Source organism: Rana temporaria, chromosome 1 (assembly GCF_905171775.1).
Source record: "Rana temporaria chromosome 1, aRanTem1.1, whole genome shotgun sequence".
NCBI lineage: Eukaryota > Metazoa > Chordata > Amphibia > Anura > Ranidae > Rana > Rana temporaria.
Genome location: NC_053489.1, coordinates 427197062 through 427219612, shown reverse-complemented (window position 1 = coordinate 427219612; position 22551 = coordinate 427197062). Strand labels below are relative to the sequence as shown.

Below are 22551 nucleotides of genomic sequence, written 5' to 3'. Positions count from 1 at the left end.
AAGATAATGTCCCTTTACTCTTCTCCATCTGCTAGGGTTCGATTGAACGGCTCGCTATCTCCAACCTTCTCTATATCTAATGGGACTCGAAAGGGTTGCCCACTGTCCCCCCTCCTCTATGTTCTTACAATGGAACATTGCTCTACGTAACAATCCCTCGGTCCAGGGCATAACAATCGGGCCCACCCATACTAAACTCACCCTTTTTGCGGATGATCTGCTCTTGTTCGTGACACACCCACATACATCCTTGCCTTCAGTGTTGCAGGAGTTTCAGAAATTTGGAGAGGTTAGCAATTTCAAGGTGAACTACACCAAATCTGAAATCCTTAACGTATCTTTGTCCAAGTCAGACCTACGGAGACTATCCACTACTTTTTCCTTCAAGACTGGCTCTACCTCCATCAGGTACCTCGGAATTCAAATCCCGGCGGATCCATCCCAACTCCTTTCCCTGAACTTTACCCCCCTACTTCTTAGGACCCAAGCAGATCTAACTACTTATGCGTCCAAACGGATCTCATGGCTAGGTAGAGTAAATGCCCTGAAAATGGATGTCCTCCCTAGGTTCCTATATTTGTTCCAAACCATCCCTATTCATATACCTAATTTGTACTTTAAGAAGCTGCGCCGGATGTTCTCCAAATTAATTTGTAATGCTGCACGTCCCAGAATACGATATGAAACATTATCTCTTCCAAAGGTTAGGGGGGAGCTGGAGCCCCAGACGCCTCCTTGTACCATAAGGCTGCGGTGCTCACTCGTATATTAGACTGGTTCCATCACTCTTCAACCAAACACTGTGTTCAGTTGGAAAGCCACATGAACCCAGTTGAACTCTCCGCTCTCCCATGGTCCTCACCTACGGTTCGGGGGGGGGGGTTCGGGCCCTTTAGGCAACCTTACCCTTCAAACGCTCCAGATTTGGGATCGCCTGCGATCCAGGAGGGGCTTGTCGAACCACATGGGTCCTATGACTCCCTTCTTTGGGACCCCGGCCTTCCCGCCGGCCATGTCCGTAACGAGATTCGGATCATGGCGAAAGGAGGATCATGGGAGGCTTGCCCAGGTCCTTCGAGCAGACCCCACCCTGAGGGCTGATACCCCGACCGATCCGACCTCCCGACACCCCATGCGGTGGCTTCAGAGGCAACAGATTACTTCTTGCATTAGAACCTTCCCATCCATTCCGGACATCCTTGCTGAACCAACGGGGTTTGAGGCGCTGCTTCTTCAGGCGGAACCTCCAACACATGTGGTATCTCAACTCTACTCCATGTTGCTCAGTATCTTCTCCCCTGACCCCCCACCATTTACAGTGGCCTGGGAGACGGACCTTCGTCACTCTATTTCCCTTATAGACTGGAAGAAGTGTTTTATCCTGACGCACAAGCTATCCTAAATCTACGCATTACTCTGTGTAGTAAAAAATTCTCTGTAAAGCTTTTTGTAATGAGATACTATAAGAAATATTAAGGTCCAGCTATACTATCCACTTGTTTTTAACATTTTTATGTTCATTTCATATGATTTTTGTATTGTTAAATGTTATATTCAGTCACATATATTTTTTACATATTGCAGGTCCATGTTTGTTTAAAAACTTGGTTAAGTGTTGATAACATGGTACTGAGCTGGTTAATTATCCGGACACCATCATGTGGGGTGTTTTTTCCAGCTATAAGTGGCCAGTCTGGTGGGATAACAATTAAAGGGTCACTAAAGGAAAAAAACATTTTTTGCTGAAATGACTGTTTACAGGGTATAGAGACATAAAAGTTAACCGATTCCTTTTAAAAATGATTACAAATAGATAAAAAATCAATCATATAATGTGCCTGTAGGTTAGTTTCACTTTTAAACTGTTTTCATGTTCCTGTGAACTAGAGAGACACACAGAACAAAAACAAACAAATCCAGGGCAGTGTTTTGTTTTTAAAATGAATCTGATTGGTTCTGTTAAGTTTTAGACACACAGTAATGACAGCTCAGACCTACAGTGTAAAGCTCCCAGTACGATGGTTGTAAGGAAAAAGACAACCAGGAAGTGTGGAGATCAGAGCAGAATGACAGCCACTTCAAAGCAAAAACGAATAATAAGGGCATGAAACCAGTACTGCAGTAAGGTAAAGGAAGCTATTTAGCTAAAAAAAAAAATTCCTTTAGTGATCCTTTAAGCTTTGATAAAGCACAATTAATGTGTGAAAAACGATAGCCGTCCTCCCCTGCTGGTACATGTTGTAATCACTATGTACTTTATACATGAATAAAGGTGTTTTGTATCTCAGTTTCGGTCTGCAGCCATACGGATTTCTTTTTACTTGATTACTACAGCTTCGACTGGGTGGGCATCCTACCTTGAGGAGATCATGCCGAAGTCAGCTCACCTTTGAACAGCATGAATCTTTCTGTCTCTGAGCAGAGGGTTTCACTAGCCGCAATGATTATAGCTCTCTGGCCTTTTTTGGGGAGCTCTGGGGGTGTGTGCCTACCCTTAGGGGTTAATGTGCCATAGCTGGGGATGACATTCACATATTCACAGCCAGCAATGTGTGAGATGTATGGCCGTTATATGGCCGTTATAAATTTGGAGCCATTTTCTGCTGCATGGTTTCCTGGATCATTTTGCGCAGACCTGGCTCCATGCTTATAACAAGCTCTGCAGTCCCTACACACCTAGCAAATCTCAGGACATTTTTGAGTTTCCTGCTACCTTCATTGACACTGCCACTTCAGCTGGTAACCCTTCTTGCTCCACAGGTTTCATGAATATCCCTAGTGGAGTCTTCCTTACGAAGGAAAAGCTCATGATTCGCCATGCCCATCTTCATATTCCTCATATTCTTTACTCCAAGAAGCAACAAAACCTTCTTTTCTACTTGAGGGTTCTGGGCCTAATGGAAGCCTCCTTTATTGCAGTCCCATATGCCCAGATTCACTCCAGACTGTTTCAACGCAACATTCTGGAGGACAAGAAGTCTCAGTCTTCGGACCTACGCATGGAGGGTCACAAGGTTAAGCCCTGGAGTCAGTAAAATCTTTCCTGTCTCTGCTGAAAGGTCATAACAAGCCAGCCTTTTAGGCTGTGGTGGAATACTGGACTATTTCTTGGCCCAAGGGACTTGGATGGAAGTTCGTCTCCTGTTCAGCATTCTGGAGCTCAGAGTGTTTCACTTATGGGTTCAACATGGGACTGTGGGGTCATCTGACCAGAATTTTATAATAAAAAAAAAAAATGCCACAGAAATGGCTTGCATTAGCAGTCCCCAACATTGTTGATACCAGGGCCCAGTCTTGTGGAAGACAACCCCCTCCACGGACCAGATGGGGGGGGTTGTATTGGGGTTGGAGCTTGTCATCTGGGGAAGGGGGTGTTGGGGTGCAATTCCACATGACAGAAATTCACTGGAAGTCTTGTGGTGTGAGCAAAGGCTTCTATTAAGCTGTGGCAGACTAAGCACAGACTGCGCACTGCCAGGTGCTGTAGACAGGGCAATCGTGCACTGTGACCAGTGTTGTGGTGGCTGTGGGCACTTTGAATTAATTCTCTGGGTGGAAAATGGTGCTGGGAGAAAGGTTTTGTACGCAGGACTTCAGGCCGCTGTCATGCTGTGCGTCGAGGTCATGCCGAGGATACTCCCATCTGCGTTATCCATGAGGCGTATTGGCGCCAAGTGCCTGGTGGATGTTTCCGCTCATGTGCTGGCGTCACCTCTCCCCTCACGCGCCTGCCTGACGTTGGTGGTTACCCATTGGCTGTCTTTGAGTATTTATACTCCCCCCAGTGTGTTCAATGACTCCTTGTGGCTGGTTGTGTGGACACTATCCAAATTTAGTCTAGTACAGCGATCTAGACTCTATGGTAATAATTTTACTTTTTATGTCCCCTTCTCTGTCTTTTCACGCTGTGGGTCTGCTTCTGGTCTCTTTTGCCTTCCTTGTTTTACAGATCTATTGTATTGCTTCTTGCAACTCCTTATTTTCTATTTACATGTAGGCATATCTTGCACACTCTGTTGCTCTATTTACCAATGTTTGGAACCATTATTGGTCCGTAATTCACATACCTACTTGGTACATTGCACTGTGCTTTGTCCAATTATATATATTAATTTATCCATCTACATAGATTTATGGTGATGTTATATAACCCCTCTTTCACGGGACATCATTTTTCTTGATTAATTGTTCCCTGATGGTCTGTCATCATATGCCTTAGGATATACCACCTCAACTCCAAGGACTGATAAGTACCCTGGCTTGCTTTCGGCCCTTGTCACTACTTACCCAGACTCCAACTTGATTCATAAAAGGGTGGGTTTCTTTCCACTACTTTATTTTCTTTGTGTCCCCTCTCCCATGCTCAGACCCATTGATGACTACCATTATTTATTACCATTTTTAGATTTAGATGCATCTGCTCCTGATGACTGGAACTATTCCACGAAACGCGTTGAGCAATTGGATGCTAATTACGTGTTACACTGCATGAACATCTTCTAAACTCATATTGTATTATGCTGATAATATTATGTATTTCTTTACTTTTTACTCACATGGATCAAATTAGTCTGTTATTATGTATTACTATTTATTATGCTATGATGCTTTTATGTATTACATGTATGGAATAAATCAATTTTTTTTTTACACAAATCATTCTTTGTTTACCTTGATATATAGCGGTTATACTATTATAAGCTACTCGTCAGACATACTTGCTATCCATGTGTATCGCATGCTTCATATAAAGTCCCAAATTTTCCTTTTTTGTGCTACCCTTGCAATTGGAGGTTATGAACGATCGTGTCCTAAACCTCATATAAAGTTTTTAATCCTTTTTAGCTGGGAGAAAGGTAGTGGGCGCCCCCTGGTAGTTGGAGATGTGGACATTACAGTGGGGGAAGATGTGGATATTACAGTGGGGGGAGATGTGGATATTACAGTGGGGGGAGATGTGGATATTACAGTGGGGGGACATGTGGATATTACAGTTAGGGGGATGCGGACATTAAATTGGGGGAGACTAAGGACAGTGATGTGGGAGAGCTGAGAAATGTAATGTGGGGGTAATGAGGACAGTAATGTGAAGGGGGCTGAGGATAGTAATGTGGGGGGATAATGTAAATATGGTCAAAAGACAGGACTGGCAGTGGGGGGTTGGTGTCAAGGAAGTGCGAGAACATTACTGTGGAGGGGGATGATCTAAAGGAGGACCTGAGGACACTCATCAAGAGAGAGAGGACTGTGATGTGCACTGGGGACTGAGGATGCTGATGTAAGAATGGATTTAGATCTGTACATGTGCATTAGGTGCACACGTCGTGGGTAGGTTGGCCCATTTTAATGGGCTGCACTACCCTCAAGAAACACGGAGAATGACGTCTTTGATGTCTTTTCAAAAATAGTGCGGCAGCAACATGCGGTTTGGCACATGCAAAAAAGCGCCACATTTAACGACATGATGTTTGGACCTCGACTGGAAGAAAATGTTGCTGATTGGACCACAGTGAATTTAAATTCATTACCCCTGCCTTAGGAGGTATGCCTACCCTGGTAGGCCTAGCTTGGACCCTTAGCAGGCCCAACATTGTTGATAAGCCAGGGCAGGGTTTCTCTGTATGTTGTCACTGTGTACTGTGCAGTTTTAAAGGCAGAGGAAATGGAAGTTATTCAGTTTATTGTGTTAACTCCTGCACCTTTGTCTCTAGTGTTTCTTAAGTTGCAAATTCTTTCTGTCTGACTTCTGCCGAGAATGCAAAAACCACATCTGCCCCATGGAAGTCACTGGAGGAAAAAGTACTTTTACTTCACAAAGCACAACTTATGGGCCACCAAAACAAACTGCCATAAATCCATACCAGACCCTTATCCACGCATGCAGGTCAAAAAAGAGGTGGGATGAGGACGAGCGAGGACCCCCTCTTCCACCGAACAATGCCAGGCTCTGCCCCACCCCAAAGCACCTTGTCCCCAAGGGGGACAAGGGCCTCTTCCCGACAACCCTGGCTGTGGTTGTGGGGGACTGTGGGCAGGGGCTTATCGGAATTTAAAAGACCCCTTTAACAAAGAGTGCCTCTCTATCCCAGCCACCTCCCTATGTAAATGAATATTACCCATTCACCCAAAAAATTGGCAAAAATAAATAGGAAATTTTTATAAAAGAAAAAAAAATGTCCCCTGATGTAGATCCATTGTCAATCACGACGCCCACCGGAACTGAAAATAAATGCTCCGCCCAGGGCGAAGTTTAACTGCCGGATACCTTCTCTGCCGTTTGACAGTTCTTAAATGGGTAAGGGGCTTGTCCCCCTGATGACATCACCTTTTTCTACTACCTACAATGTGTTTTTTTCTTTCTCGTACATCACGGGACACAGAGCGGCATATTCATTACTAGTGGGTTATATGGAGTACCTTCAGGTGATGGACACTGGCAATCTCAAACAGGAAGTGCCCCTCCCTATATAACCCCCTCCCATAGGAGGAGTACCTCAGTTTTTTCGCCAGTGTCTTAGGTGTTGGTGCACGTTGAGGCTGTGCCTGTAGTAGTCCTTGGGACCAGGGCCAGCTGACCGGATCCGTCCAAGGTGCTTCATAGCCAAAGTGGGCGGTACCCGGGCCCCAATTCGTGGATGGGGTTTTGCCTATAATGCCTCTCCTTGGAGGGCTGGACCCTGGGTTCCAGGTCTGGTTTCTAACCTAGAGAATACCTGTTGCCAGTGGTGCTGTATAGGTCCAGGTTGTGGTGTTCTTTTTAAGACCCCAGTCCCTGAAGGTCTATGACCATACCCACGGTGAAGGGTGAAGATTGGGCCTCTTGCAGAGCAATACCCTGCGGCGTGGAAAGGTAAGCAGGGGGCCTACGGAACTTGGTTTGTCAGTAGGCTTCCTACAGGGGATTCTTGGGCAGCCTATTTATGCCTCTGTGCATGGGCAAAGGAGAACCACAAAGTTTTCAAACGGGATGGCTCAAAACACCCAGGTATGGTTCCCCTGGCTGGGCTAGTAGGCTGCTGCTGCTTCTGTCACAAGGAGGGCCTTTTTTTGGGCAGGGTGTTCCACAGACAAGGAACCATACCATTAGGGAGACAGTTTAAAGCTTCCCTTTTACCTGTGTCTGCTGCTCCAGCGTCTAGGGTCCTGGTGTCTCCTCTCCACATGGCTTCCTGCTTCCCCTAGCGGCGTTTAACGCGCGCGTGCGCACGCTTTTACTTATCTGTGCGCGCGCTTGCGCGCATGCGCGCGGCGACGCCGCGGGGAGGGGGCGGTTGACGCCGGACGGCTCCTCCCCCCTACACACAGGGAGGATAAATCCTGGAGGGCTGTTCAGTCTGTAAAGGCTGTGAGGGGACACGGAGCAGCGATGCTGGCTACAGCATAGGAAGGTTTGACAGAGCTTTCTGGCACAGTGACACCCGGTGGCAGTTGTGGGAAGTACACCTTACTAAGGAGCCTCTGGCTTAAAAGTTTGCATTCAAGCCTGTGTACTAAGCAGCGCCTTTGAACACTTAGGGTGCTCACCTAGCCCAGCATTAGGGGGTCAATACCAGATAAAAAAAAAAAAAAAAAAAAAAAAATATTTTTTCTGGTTGAAGCCCTTGGGGCTCAGTATTGATTTTCCCTTTTTATAGGTTATGGGAGGTTTGGAGTCCCTCTAACATTACCCTATCCTATTGTTTCACATTTATTTGATTATATGTGTATTTTCTCCAGCTATTACAGTCAGTTGTATACTAGCGGAGTGCCTCAGAATTTGTATATTATGGCTCCTAAGGGTGCAGGTAGCGCTAAGAACGCTAAAACGGTTAAAAAACCAAAAGGTTCTCCATCGGGTTCTGAGGATATCCAAAATCTAGTGGCCCCTACTACTCCGGAATGCCCGGAAGTTGTTGTCCTAGGTGAGCCATCAGGGTTGCTAGGTGCTATGGCTGGCCCTACTCAACCAGCTCCTTCCTATGTAACGGAAGAGATGTTAGCCTCCACCTTGGGTGGATTGGAAAGGAGGATGGCCGCTCTAATTACGGCATCTTTGGCAGGGAAGAAGCGGGTTAGATCCCCGTCTCCCAGGTCTGAGTCTCTGGAGGCAGAGAAGCAGTTGAAGGGTTGCTGCATACTGGGGGCAAGAAGAAAGACTGTGGGTTCAGTCCCTAACGGATATGGTGCGGTTGGCTTTTAAGATACCTGTGCCTCAGCCTCTGGCCTCCGCGGTATCCTCATTGGGCTCCCTGAAAGCGCCCCAAGCCAATTTGGTATTCCCGGTACATCCTTTGTTAAAGGACCTGATTTTTCAGGACTGGGCTAAGCCAGACAGGTAACTCTTAGAGGAAGAGTTTTCAAAGAGATGGGCTGTCCCTACTGTGGACGCAGCCATCTCATGTGTGAACAGATCTTTAGCTTGTCCTGTAGAAAACTTGCAGGTGTTTAAGGATCCGGTTGATAAACGCTTGGAAACATTACTTAAGGCCTCCTTTACTTCAGCAGGGGCGATAGTTCAGCCCGCTGTGGCTGCTATTGGAGTGGCCCAAGCATTATCAGATAAGACTAAGCAAATGCTTAAACTTATCCCTGCCCAGCAGGCAGAGGAATTTTGGATATACCCAGGGCTATACGCTTTACGGTGGATGCTATCGAGGACTCCATCCAGCAGGCGTCACGTTTATCCTTATTTCTAATCCATATGAGAAGGCTCTTATGGTTGAAGAATTGGGAGGCTGAGCCCCCGTGCAAAAAACTCCTGGTAGGGTTCCCTTCCATGGAGGACGTCTCTTCAGAGAAGACTTGGATAGATATATTCAGACTATATCAAGCGGCAAAAGCACTCTCTTGCCAGTCAAGAAGAAGGCCTGAGGGCCCGCATTTAGGCGCCAGCCCTCCCCGGGGCAGGGGCCCTCTAATACCAAACAGTATCGACGGCCTCCTGCAAGATCAGGCATTAACAATAAGCCGCAGGGCCAAGCCACTGGGGGCAAGAAGCAGTGGTACTGCAAGCCTGCGAAGCCAGCCCCCAAGTCGGCCCTATGAAGGGGCGCCACCACCCACGATGGTGGGGGGAAGGCTGCGTCTCTTTGCAGAGGTTTGGGAGGCCACCATTCCCGACTGCTGGGTACGGTCTTCCGTGACCACGGGCTACAAGCTAGAATTTCTAAAATTCCCTCCTCCTCATTACCAGGAGTCAAGAGTACCAGGCGACCCTGTGAAAGGAGCCGCATTGATGGCGGCATTGAATCATCTGCTATGCCAGAAAGTGATAGTAGAAGTACCAGTCCGGGAACAGGGATTGGGGTTCTACTCCAACCTGTTTATCATCCCAAAGCCCAACGGCGATGTCAGGCCAATTTTGGACTTAAAGGGAGTAAATGCGTATCTAAAGGTCCGCTCATTCCGGATGGAAACTATTCGGTCAGCTGTCGCCGTGCTCCAGAAGGACGACTTCATGGCGTCCATAGACATAAAGGATGCTTACCTTCATGTGCCAATTTTTCAGCCACATCAAGTATTTCTATGCTTCTCGGTGGCTCAGCGTCATTTCCAATTTGTGGCGCTCCCCTTCGGGTTGGCTACGGCCCCCCGGGTATTCACGAAGGTCCTAGCCCCAATCCTAGCCAATCTAAGGATCCAGGGGGTCACGGTCCTGGCTTACCTGGACGACCTCTTGGTCGTAGACCATTCGTCTCCTGGCCTGGAAAGAGCAGTGGCCCTCACGGTTCAGTACCTCGAGAGGTTCGGCTGGGTCCTAAATCGAGACAAGTCAGCATTCCTGCCCACAAGGCAGCTGGGTCTCGGCATGAGATTGGATACAGAACAACAGAGGGTGTTTCTACCCCTATTAAAGGCCATCAAAGAGCTAATACAAATGGTTCTAAGCAAGAGAAGGCCAACCGTTCGCCTATGTATGCGGCTACTAGGCAAGATGGTGGCCACATTCGAGGCGGTTCCGTACGCTCAGAGCCACACTCGCATCCTGCAGGCAGCCATCCTGTCAGCCTGGAGCAAGAGGCCTCAGGCCTTAGAAATTCCTTGGCCACTCTCACCAAGAGTGCGGCAAAGTCTAGCTTGGTGGTTAAACCCTCAGAATCTCCTGAAGGGAAAGACTTTCAGTCCTGTGACCTGGAAGATAGTAACCACAGACGCCAGCCTGATGGGCTGGGGAGCAATTTTGGATGGTTGCACTCGCCAGGGCTCTTGGGCAGCGGCAGAGAAGCAGTTGCCCATCAATATCTTGGAGCTCAGAGCTGCTCGACTAGCCCTCAGGGCTTGGACGTCCAAACTACAAGGGTTCCCGGTGAAAATACAATCGGACAATGCCACGGCGGTGGCATATATATAAATCACCAAGGGGGAACCAAGAGTCAAGCCGCTCAGAAAGAAGTGAGCTTGATTTTCTTGTGGGCAGAAGCCCATGTGCCCTGCATATCGGCTATATTCATTCCTGGAGTCGACAACCTACAGGCGGACTTCTTAAGTCGCCAGACTCTGTTGCCGGGGGAGTGGTCTCTGCATCCACAGGTCTTTCAGACACTCCGCCAGAAATGGGGAGTGCCGGACGTGGATATCATGGCATCAAGACTGAACAAGAAGCTAGACAGGTTCATGTCCCGCACAAGGGATCCCAGGGCCTGCGGAACCGATGCGTTAGTTGCCCTTGGCATCAGTTCAAACTTCTTTAGGCATTTTCCCCGCTCCAGTTACTACCCCGCCTGCTGCGCAGGATCAGGGTGGAGCACATACCAGTCTTCCTGGTAGCTCCAGCATGGCCCAGAAGGGCATGGTATTCACTAATCCTAAGGATGGTAGTGGGAGACCCTTGGACTCTTCCTCTACGGCCAGTACTGCTATCGCAAGGTCCGATCCTCCACCCTGCCTTACGGCATCTAAATTTGACGGCCTGGAAGCTGAATCCCTGATTCTCAGGGGTAGAGGTCTGTCTCAGAAAGTAATCTCTACCCTAATCAGAGCCAGGAAACCGGTCTCTAGGGTGATTTATTACAGGGTCTGGAAGGCCTATGTAGGCTGGTGTGAGTCCAAGTTATGGCTTTCTCGTAAGTTTACCATCGATAGAGTATTAAGTTTTCTCCAGCTAGGAGTGGGTAGAGGACTGGCATTAAGCACAATCAAAGGACAGATTTCAGCTTTGTCAGTATGGTTTCAGCGGCCGCTGGCCACCCACTCGCTGGTTAAGACCTTCATTCAAGGGGTCTTACGTATTAATCCTCCAGTTAAATCCCCGCTTTGTCCGTGGGATTTAAATCTTGTTCTGTCAAGTTTACAGAAACAACCTTTTGAGCCGTTGGCTGAAATTCCTTTGGTTTTACTGACAAGGAAGTTAGTATTTTTGGTCGCCATAGTTTCCGCCAGAAGAGTATCGGAACTGGCAGCCTTATCCTGTAAGGAACCATATCTTATTTTACATAAGGACAAGGTCGTTCTCCGCCCTCATCCTTCCTTTCTACCAAAGGTTATATCCAGTTTTCATCTAAACCAGGATTTGGTATTACCATCCTTCTTTCCTAAACCTACTTCCAGAAAGGAAGGGTTGCTGCATACCTTGGATATTGTCAGGGCCATGAAGGCCTATCTTAAAGCTACAGAGAAGATCCGGAAAACAGATGTGTTGTTCATTTTACCGGATGGGCCCAAGAAGGGGCAGGCAACTGCAAAATCCACCATCTCGAGGTGGATTAAGCAGTTAATCACTCAGGCCTACGGCTTGAAGGGGTTGCCTCCTCCGTTATCATTAAAGGCTCATTCTACTAAGGCCATGGGCGCCTCCTGGGCAGCACACCACCAGATCTCTATGGCTCAAGTTTGCAAGGCGGCAACCTGGTCTTCTGTCCACACGTTTACAAGGTTCTACCAGTTGGACGTAAGAAGGAATACTGATGCAGCCTTTGGGCAGGCAGTACTGCGGGCTGCAGTTTGAGACCCTCGGATTCCGGGGGCTCCCTTTTGAGTAAAATTTAAAATTTAAATTTATTTTTCTCAACTAAGTTGGATTTATTATGATTTGAGTATATCTCTAAATTAAATCCTTTTGTCTTGGGAAGATGTCTCCCTCCCCTCATTGTAAGCATTGCTTTGGGACATCCCACTAGTAATGAATATGCCGCTCTGTGTCCCGTGATGTACGAGAAAGAAAAAGGGATTTTTAATACAGCTTACCTGTAAAATCCTTTTCTTGGAGTACATCACGGGACACAGAGCTCCCACCCCTCTTATGGGGACCTTTTTGGGAGGCATACTGCTTGCTACAAAACTGAGGTACTCCTCCTATGGGAGGGGGTTATATAGGGAGGGGCACTTCCTGTTTGAGATTGCCAGTGTCCATCACCTGAAGGTACTCCATATAACCCACTAGTAATGAATATGCCGCTCTGTGTCCCGTGATGTACTCCAAGAAAAGGATTTTACAGGTAAGCTGTATTAAAAATCCCTTTTTTTCCATTCGGATGTCGGTGGGGAAGCCCGTTGACAGCTGATGAATGATCCTTTAAGGATGCCGCGGCTGGCTTCCCGGCCTGGTCCTTAACAACTAGCTGTTCACTGTGCCCTGATTGGAGAAAGCTTTGCCCAATCAGAGCTTAGAATGTCCTGATTGGGCAAGTTCGGGTGTTTGGAAGTAATTGTGTCTCTCTAATTACTACAGAATGAAGCCTCTGTAAATATTAGAAAATTAAAACAGCCAGCATTGGTAAGCTGAAATCCTAATGTTTGCATTTGAGTTTAATACCGCTTTAAGTATTTTTTTCATACTGTATATTTAGTTACAGTTAAAGTTAAAAACTTGATATCTTGTCCCTTGGAGTGTATAATAAAAGATGACCATTATTTTCTGTCAGTGTGTTGTTGCCACTGTTGCTTTTGGTATGGGGATCAATAAGCCGGACATTCGCCAAGTTATCCACTATGGAGCCCCTAAAGAAATGGAATCCTATTATCAGGAGATTGGAAGAGCTGGAAGAGATGGGCTGCCGAGCAGATGTCATGTTTTATGGGCTCCCACAGATATGAATTTTAACCGGTAAATATGATCTGCTAAGTCAGTAGTCAGGAAAAAATGTTGTCTGGGAAAAAAAATCATTATTCTGATGGGGTGGGTTCGATGGACTTGGACAGACATCGAAATGTACAGCCTAGGTGTTGGATGTAGAAAGTACAGGGATTGATTTGAAGGCTAAGGCTGGGTTCACACTGGTACGACAAATGCTCCGACATTGGGAGCTCATGTTGCATGACGTGTGAAAATCAATGTTTGCCTATGGGAGCCGTCTTAACTGGTCCGATTAAAGCCAGTCCGACTTTGAAAATGCTCCCTGTACTACTTTGGTCGGACTTTGATCCTACTTCAGCCTATTGAATATCATTGAAGTCGGGAAGGCAGTCTTGCATGATCCGACTTTGGCATGCGACTTGTGCTCTGCTGATCTTGAGGGGGAACTCCACACCAAATTTTAAATAAAAAAAGCGCATGGTTTCCCCCTCCAAGAGCATTCTTCGGTCTGGTATGGATTTTAAGGGGAACCCCTACGCCCCAAAATCCATACCAGACCCTTATCCAAGCACGAGCGCCCCCCTCCTGAACCGTACCAGGCCGCATGCCCTCAACATGGGGGGTGGGTGCTTTGGGGCATGGGGGCACCCTGCGGCCCCCCCACCCCAAAGCACCCTGTCCCCAAGTTAATGAGGATAAGGGCTTCTTCCTGACAACCCTGGCTGTTGGTTGTCGGGGTCTGCGGGCAGGGCGCTTATTGGAATCAGATCCCGGCCCCCCACCCTATGTGAATGAGTGAATCGTACCCCTACCCATTTACCTGGGGGGGGGTTGTAAAAAAAAAAAAACTAGACAGGTTTTTAAAGTAATTTATTAGGCAGCTCCGGGGGTTTTCTTCCGACTTTGGGGGTCTCGTCCGACTTCTCCGCTCTCCGGTTCTTCTCCCGCTCTCTGGTGCCTTCTGCTGGGCTCCTCCGCTATGTTCATCCAGCTCTTTTACTAGCGTTGGCCCGGTCTTCTCCGTCATCTTCTTCCCTCTTCTCTTCTTCCGATGTTGACACAACACTCTCTCCCGCTGTAATGCTGTGACTTCATAAGGGGCGGGGTCACCGGGTGACATTGCCCCATGCCTATGCAAGTCGTTGTGCACCCCATTACAGCGGGAGAGAGCATTGTGTCAACATTGGAATAAGACGACGGAGAAGACCGGGCCAACGCTAATAAAAGAGCTGGCAGAAGATAGCGGAGGAGCTCGGCAGAAGGCACCGGAGAAGTCGGAAGAGATCCCCAAAATTGGAAGAAGATCCCCAGAGCTGCCTAATAAATTACTTTAAAATCTTGTGTTTTTTTTATTGACACTTTTTCCCCCCCAGGTGAATGGGTAGGGGTACGATGTACTTGTACCTCATACTCATTCACATAGGGTGGGGATTTGGGGGCCCCCTTATTAAAGGGGGCTCCCAGATTCTATAAGCCCCCCGCCCGCAGACCCCGACAACCAACAGCCAGGGTTGTCGGAAAGAGGCCCTTGTCCTCAACATGGGAAAAGGGTGCTTTGGTGTTGGGGGGCCGCAGGTCGCCCCAAAGCAGCCACCGCCCATGTTGAGGGCATGCGGCCTGGTACGTTTCAGGAGGGGGGCGCTCGCTCGTCCCCACCCCCTTCCTGACTGGCCGGGCTGCTTGCTCGGGTAAGGGTCTAGTATAGATTTTGGGGGGACCCCTCACGCTTTTTTTTTCCGGCCTAGGGGGTTCCCCTTAAAAAACATACCAGAACAAAGGACCTGGTATGCTCTTGGAGGGGGAAACCATGCCAGTCTTTTATTTAAAATTTGGCGTGGAGTTCCCCCTCAAGATTCATACCAAACACAGTGCCTGGTATTGGCGGGGATCCAAGTCGAATCCCCGTTCATTGAAGTCTGACGCGTCTCTGACTTCAAGTCACAGGGCAAAGTCGGATCCAAATTTGGGCGAGTGTCGTGTCGCAGCAGTGTGGACCCAGCCTAACACATGTCACCCTGTCTGCACTTCAGTGCTGCTGGAGAGTGCAAAATCAGGCTCACTTCTGCATAGAAACCAATCGGCTTTTAACCTCAGCTTGTTCAATTAAGCTTTGGCAATAAAACCTTGGTTTATATGCAGTGAGCTTAATTTTGCAATCTCCAGCTTTAGTAAATAAACCCTGAAACATATAAAATATAGATGCGCTAATATTAACTTAAAAGGTGATAAAACGTACAAAGAAAACTAATCAGGGAGAACACTCCATAAACTGTGAATTACTAATATGTCCTTAATTAGTGCACAGTGATTAGCAGGATTCCATGCAGGGAAAAAATCACTCTCTTCAATCTGAATGCTAATCCAGCCCTCCACCGCTGTGATCAGATGATACAGGCACTCACAGACAGGGATTGCATGAAAGAAAAGAGAAAAAATCTCATTGCGCAATATTCGATGACAGATCAAAAAATGTAATCAGAGCATTGACATATGCACTCACGAATCCCCGCTTTCAGTAAAGCATGAAAACGCCACTCAGTATGTTGTTTCCTCAGCTCGATCCGATGCACTCGGATTCGATCGCAGGCTCCTCCCTACGCGTTACATCACAGGCACGCGACTTACTCATGAGTAAGTCGCATGCCTGTGATGTAACGCGTAGGGAGGAGCCTGCGATCGAATCCGAGTGCATCGGATCGAGCTGAGGAAACCACATACTGAGTGGCGTTTTCATGCTTTACTGAAAGCGGGGATTCGTGAGTGCATATGTCAATGCTCTGATTACATTTTTTGATCTGTCATCGAATATTGCGCAATGAGATTTTTTCTCTTTTCTTTCATGCAATCCCTGTCTGTGAGTGCCTGTATCATCTGATCACAGCGGTGGAGGGCTGGATTAGCATTCAGATTGAAGAGAGTGATTTTTTCCCTGCATGGAATCCTGCTAATCACTGTGCACTAATTAAGGCCCCTTTCACATTGAGGAGTTTTTCAGGCGGTAAAGCGCTAAAAATAGCGCTGCTATCCCGCCTGAAAAACTCCTGCACTGCAGACTCAATGTGAAAGCCTGAGGGCTTTCACACTGAGGCGATGCGCTGGCGGGAGACAAAAAAATCTCCTGTCAGCAGCATCTTTGGAGCGGTGAGAGGAGCGGCGTGTATACCGCTCCTTCACCGCTCCTTCCCATTGAAAACAATGGGAACCGCGGCAATACCGCCCGCAATGCGCCTCTATAGAGGCGCATTGCGGGCGATATTAACTCTTTATCGGCCGCTAGCGGGGGTTAATACCGCACCGCTAGCGGCTGATACCCGCGGCAATTCCGGCGGTATAGCGCCGCTATTTTTAGCGGCGTTATACCGCCACCGCAGCTCCTGCCTCAGTCTGAAAGGGGCCTAAGGACATATTAGTAATTCACAGTTTATGAAGTGTTCTCCCTGATTAGTTTTCTTTGTACGTTTTATCACCTTTTAAGTTAATATTAGCGCATCTATATTTTATATGTTTCACTGTTTGGATTTGGTATCACTCAAGATAGCAGCTTTATTATTTGTTTTTTTATTTAGGTGCACGTGGAATTGATTATTTAATTAGCGCTGTAGTATATTTTTCACAGTAAATAAACCCTCATGCTAGTTAAAGGGGTTGTAAAGGAAATTATTTTTTTCTCTAAATAGCTTCCTTTACCTTAGTGCAGTCCTCCTTCACTTACCTCATCCTTGGATTTTGCTTTTAAATGTCCTTATTTCTTCTGAGAAATGCTCACTTCCTGTTCTGTCTGTAACTACACACCGTAATGCAAGGCTTTCTCCCTGGTGTGGAGAAAGCCTCTTGAGGGGGAAGGGGGCGAGCAGGCAAGTCAGGACACTCTCTACTTTGCAAATAGAGAAAGGAGCTGTGTGTTAGTGGGCGTCCTGACACTCCTGCTCGCCCCCTCAAGAGGCTTTCTCCACACCAGGAAGAAAGCCTTGCATTACTGTGTGGAGTTACAGACAGAAGAACAGGAAGTGAGGATTTCTCAGAAGAAATAAGGACATTTAAAAGCAAAATTGAAGGATGAGGCAAGTGAAGGAGGATTGCACTAAGGTAAAGGAAGCTTTTTAGGGGGAAAAAATGTTTTCCTTTACAACCCCTTTAAAGCTGAACTAGAGTCACCCACCAGCCCCCCCCCCCCCAATTGCAATGGTTAAATGCTTTTTTTTGTCTAAAAATAATAGTAATATTACAATAATGATAATATAATCCTCCTCGCTGTCAGGAAAAATGTTTATATAAGTCCAACTCCCTCTGAATGAAATGACCAATAACTCACAAAGAAAACTGTTCAAAAAATAAAGCCATAGAAAAAATACCCACTCTCATAAGAACCCAACATGTTTGCCTATAAGGCTTCATTAGGGGTGAAAATAATGACATTGTGCAAAAATATGTGTCCCATATAGGCCATAGTGGTCTATCTCGGGAAGGTTTTGGTCCAACCAAAAGATTTGCCTGGAAATGGGCTTTGAGCTGTCCACTTGGTCCCAAAGGGATATAAAACCTGGATTCAGTAAGAGGAGTATTTCTTGATCATTGAAACACATTTATTTTTCTTCAAAGTAATGTATTCCTATTTTTTTGGGGCTAGCAGATAATTTAATGAATTGATGCTATTGCTGACTTTTTGTACTGTCTTGTGCAATTACCCTGTATGTTTTCTGCTATATTTGGAGTATCTTTTTTAAATTATATTTTTTTTCTTCCAAGGCACATGCTGGGTGAGATCCAAAATAAAAGTTTTCGAGAGTACAAACTGAAAATGTTAGCAAAGATGGAAAAATATCTTCTTTCAAATAGTTGCAGACGCAAGTATGATAACATACTGATTTAAATTTTATACTTCAAATACTATTAAGTTTAAAAGGAGAATACTGCATATTCAGAATGCTTTTCAGAGAACTTGCTTTGTGAGAACCTATTTGAAATTATGCATGCTAATCTAATTTGAATTATTAATAGTAATTAGGGTAATGTAATGGATCACACAAGTTTAACCCTATTTGCTGTGGTCAAAACCAACCTTAACGTTACAGTCCAAATACATACTTTGCTTAAACCTGCTCCCTCCCCCATTCTAATGCCCCGTACACACCATCACTTTATGTGATGAAAAAAAAAACGACACTTTCTGTGAAGTAAAAAATGACGTTTTTGAAACTTCAATTTTGAAAGACGAAGTTGCCTACACACCATCGTTTTTCTCACAATGTTCTTGCAAAGTGAGGTTACGTTCCACCACGTTTTACCATTGAAGCTTGCTTCATAAGTAGCTTCTGGGCATGCGCGGATGAAAAAACGTCTTAGAAAACGACGTTTTTTGCTACACACGGTCAATTTCTGTGAAGTAAAAAGTGCACTTTTGAAAAACGACACATAAAATTGAAGCATGCTTCAATTTTTTTTGGTCGTTTTTTACAAGACATAAAACGACATTTTCCCCCACACACAGTCAATTAAAGTGACGTTTTTAAAAACGTCATTTTTTTTCATCACATAAAGTGATGGTGTGTACGCGGCATAAGACCTATACCAATGACTTTGTAACGCAAATTTGTCGAACACAAGGCCCGTGGGCTGAATCCGGCCCTGCAAGCTATTTCATGTGACCCTCAAACCCAGGTTTTTTTTTTTGCAGCAAGTAACATGACAAACCTCACCGCCTCTGGCTTTCGCCCTCTGTCACTTGTTAACATAGAAGCCATTTGTGTTTACAAGGACAGCTGGAGATGCAGGTGCAGTGTGGGATGGGGAATCACGTGGTAAGCTGCACTGTGATCCCCAGCTGTCCCTGGGTGGACAGATGCTGACCAATGATCTCCCTGCCCGTGAGAGAGAGGCAGAGCTGCCTACACTGCCCGAAGGTACTAGAGCTTGGCAATGGAGGTGGGATTTGAGGAAGATTTTTTTTTGGGGGGGGGGGGTGAAGTCTGTGTGGGGGGTGAGGTGAGTGGTGCATTCTGTACTCTGCATATAACGCACTCCTGGCATTTATTGCCCTTTTAAGAGCCTCCTACTGTGCAATTTAGACCACCATTCAATGCAGTTCAGCAAGGTGTTCTTCCACTTATTCTCTGGGGGGAAAAAATGCTGTGTTGTGTGTGTGTGTGTGTGTGTGTGTGTGTGTGTGTAATAAATATATATATAATTATTATTTTTTTCTTTAATAAGGGATCACATAATCTCTGTTCTCAGCTGCATAGGGGGCTTGGCCAAGTGATGGTGGATCCTCCAAGATCAGGCTGTTCTCCCAGTGCAGCCAGAAAACTGACCACGCCTGTGCTCCATGCCTAACGTGGTTATTTAAAATAGGAAATCAGGGGGACTGGCAGGAACACCAGGTATTCCACACAGGAGGCAATGCAAAGAGAACAGGATACTTTACACAAGTATATGGTATAACAGACACATGTCAGGAATATGAATTGTTGGGGTAACCTATATTCTTTAATGTACAAACAGTTTTGCTACTTTTGGCACATGTTAGTAAAACTACATGTCGCAACTAGTGTATCAAGGTGAATTATACCTTTTATTTTTTCAGGCTAGATTGGACCTTCGTTTGTTGGTAAATGTTGATGGATAACTCCTGATTTTGTTTTATTATAAAGCAAATTGGCCCAAAATAGTGATATACCCCTAGTAGGGCCATGAAACATTAGTACACATTTTGTTCTTGTTTTTTGCTTTCCCTTACTTAGAAGTTGTAAAGGTAAAAAAAAAAATTCCTAAATGGCTTCCTTTACCTTAGTGCAGTCCTCCTTCACTTACCTCATCCTTCGATTTTGCTTTTAAATGTCCTTATTTCTTCGGAGAAATCCTCACTTCCTGTTCTTCTGTCTGTAACACCACACAGTAATGCAAGGCTTTCTCCCTGATGTGGAGTGTCGTGCTCGCCCCCTCCCTTTTTTTTTCCTTGCTGAAGAAGATCTTAGATGAGTAACGGCACAGGGTTGGACTACAGAGTAAATGATCACTGTCATAGCAATTCACAGGCTATCACAGTGATCATGTGATCGGGATCCGGTTCTCCTGGGCCACATTCATTAGTAGGAGACCTGGGGTTGTCACCAACAGCTTTCTCTCAGTACTGGGAGCTCACGATCAAGCACGATTCCATCACAAACAGAGTAACACATGCAGAATAAACCCATTTCCTGAATGCCACATACAGTGCCTTGAAAAAGTATTCATACCCGTTGAAATTTTTGACATTCTGTCATGTTACAACCAAAAACGTAAGTTTTTATTCATTGAGATTTTATGTGATAGACCAACACAACGTGGCACATAATTGTGAAGTGGAAGGAAAATTATAAATGGTTTTCAAAACGTTTTACAAATATGTGAAAAGTGTGGCGTGCATTTGTATTCAGCCCCCCGAGTCAATACTTTGTAGAACCACCTTTCTCAAGTCGTCTTCCAGGACGGCACCCTGAGAGAGGACTGGTCCCACCTGACAGGAAACACAATCAATAAAGAGGTTAAAAACCCCATCCCTCCCTGTGCTCCTCAGTTTTTTTTATTGTGTTTCCCCACAGCAAATTTATTTTTTATTTTTTCCTAGACCCAAATCCGTTTTTGTCTTAGGGTGGCAGCAGTATTGTAAGAGATCTGAAGAATCCTGGGCACAGTGGAGGTTCCCAGAACCTTCCTTACCTGATGGGGTGATCAGGGTACAGGATGCTGTGGGTCGGCATCTTTCTGAGCGGCAGTAGTAACGTTGTTCCTTCCAGGTCTCCGGAAGTGACGTCACAGCCAATTGAGCAGGACACTTCTGGTTTCGGCAAGGCTTCCAGATAATGGCGGCGGAACGCTCAGAATGGCGTGGCGGTGCTCCCTCCAGGAGTGAAATCCAGATCGGCAGGGGCCAGACATCTATATCCTACTCTCGCCAGGACACTGGTGTTATGGAGGAGTGTAATGGCCACAGCAATGGAGGAGACCACGGGGGGTGAGTCTACCCAGCTGGCAGGGGTAATGGGGGGTCCCCCCAACCCTTACCCTTGCATGGTACGGCGGATGGTTCTTTTTTCTTGTACCTAATTATGGTACATCTCTTGCAGAGATAGAGGCAGTTGCCCAGGGAGTCGCCAGTAGACCTAAATCTAAAACCACCTCCCGTTCCAAGAGGTGTGGATATTGCAATGATAAATTGTCGCAGGACCACACCAAACCATTCTGCTACAAATGTATCCACAAGTTGTCTGAAAAAGAGACCTCTCGGGTCATGAAGGATTTTCTCTCCGTACAGACGGTGATGTTGACAACCCTCAAAGCTTTCCAGACAACTCTAGTAAAGAAGCCCCACTCTAGTAAAGAAGGTTTGTCCTCGCAGGAAAGTTCATGCACTAACAGGGATAGCAGGTGCAGGTGTCCTGAGCTCCCGAAAACCCTTGCTTCTTAGGATTCTGAGGAGGAGGCAGAGGCCTCCGATTGGAATTTTCCTGAGGAGGGAGAGGATGTAGAGGATAGCCAGGAGGAGGAAGAAGACTCCAGGCCAGGCAGACACATCTTTTCGGCTGATGATATGGAGGATCTCCTGGGGGGCAGTATACTCCTCAGAAGATATACAGGAGCCAGCAGAGCAGGTTTCTACCCAGGACAGGATGTATAGAGTCCTGGCAATGCCGCAGTCGAGGGTTCTCCCAATCCACCAGTTCCTCATGGATATCATTTTGAGAGAGTCAAAAGAGCCGGATAGGAAACTTGAAATTTTAAGACCTGGAAACGCAGGTGCCCCTTTAAAAAGGAGGAGACATTTTTAAGACACCCAGACTGGATGACTCTAGCACAGGTGTCCAAACAATCTGACCTCTCCTTTTGAGGATGCAGGCAATATCCGGGACCAAATGGACCGCCAGTCCAAGACCCTCCTGAGCTGGGCCTGGGTGGCCAATGCAGCAACCATGAGTTCAGCCCTGGCATCAGCCTGTGTGGCAGGGAACGCGGACATGTGGGTGACCAAGTTAATGGATCACGTAGCAGGTCTTGGACTCCTTGGAGGTGATTGGAAGGGCGGGAGGTTACCTGGCGGATGCAGCAGTTGAAATTGTGCGTACGGCTGCAAAATCTGCAGCCCTCCTAAACTCTGCCAGGAGCGCCTTGTGGGTCAAAAACATGTTTGTGTGGTTTGCCATTTGAAGGGTCCCTACTCTTTGGCACTGTTTTGGACCAGGCCCTATCTAGATCTACAGAGGAAGGGAAGAAGTTTCCCATGAAGCCTAAAAATGATGAGGATTTTTTTTTTTTGCGAGGCCCCCCAGTTTAATAACCGTTTCAGAAATTGTAAGGAAGGCAAGAAATGGGGCATCAGCAAGGGCAAGCAAAAGGGAGGTCTCGGGTCCCAAAGCCTGCTGGAAAAGATTCTAAGTGACACCAGGGTAGAGGGGAGGCTCTCGCAGTTCATCACACAGTGGGAGAGTGTCACGCAGAGTCCCCTTATCCTGCAATGGATAAGAGAGTGCTGTAAGCTGGAGCTTACCTCCAGACCCCCTCCCAAATTTCCTTCTAACCCATCTACC

General features: G+C 46.5%; 1 protein-coding gene across 2 annotated transcripts in view; it reads left to right on the top strand.

The window, feature by feature from the left end:
- Positions 1-22551, top strand: part of WRN (WRN RecQ like helicase) — a 257949-nt gene that overhangs the window by 104519 nt on the left and 130879 nt on the right. For both annotated transcript variants that reach the window (XM_040325345.1, XM_040325344.1), the window contains exons 20-21: positions 12840-13021; positions 17738-17839. In XM_040325345.1, coding sequence (XP_040181279.1) covers positions 12840-13021; positions 17738-17839 — 284 coding nt within the window. The remainder of the gene's footprint in view (positions 1-12839; positions 13022-17737; positions 17840-22551) is intronic.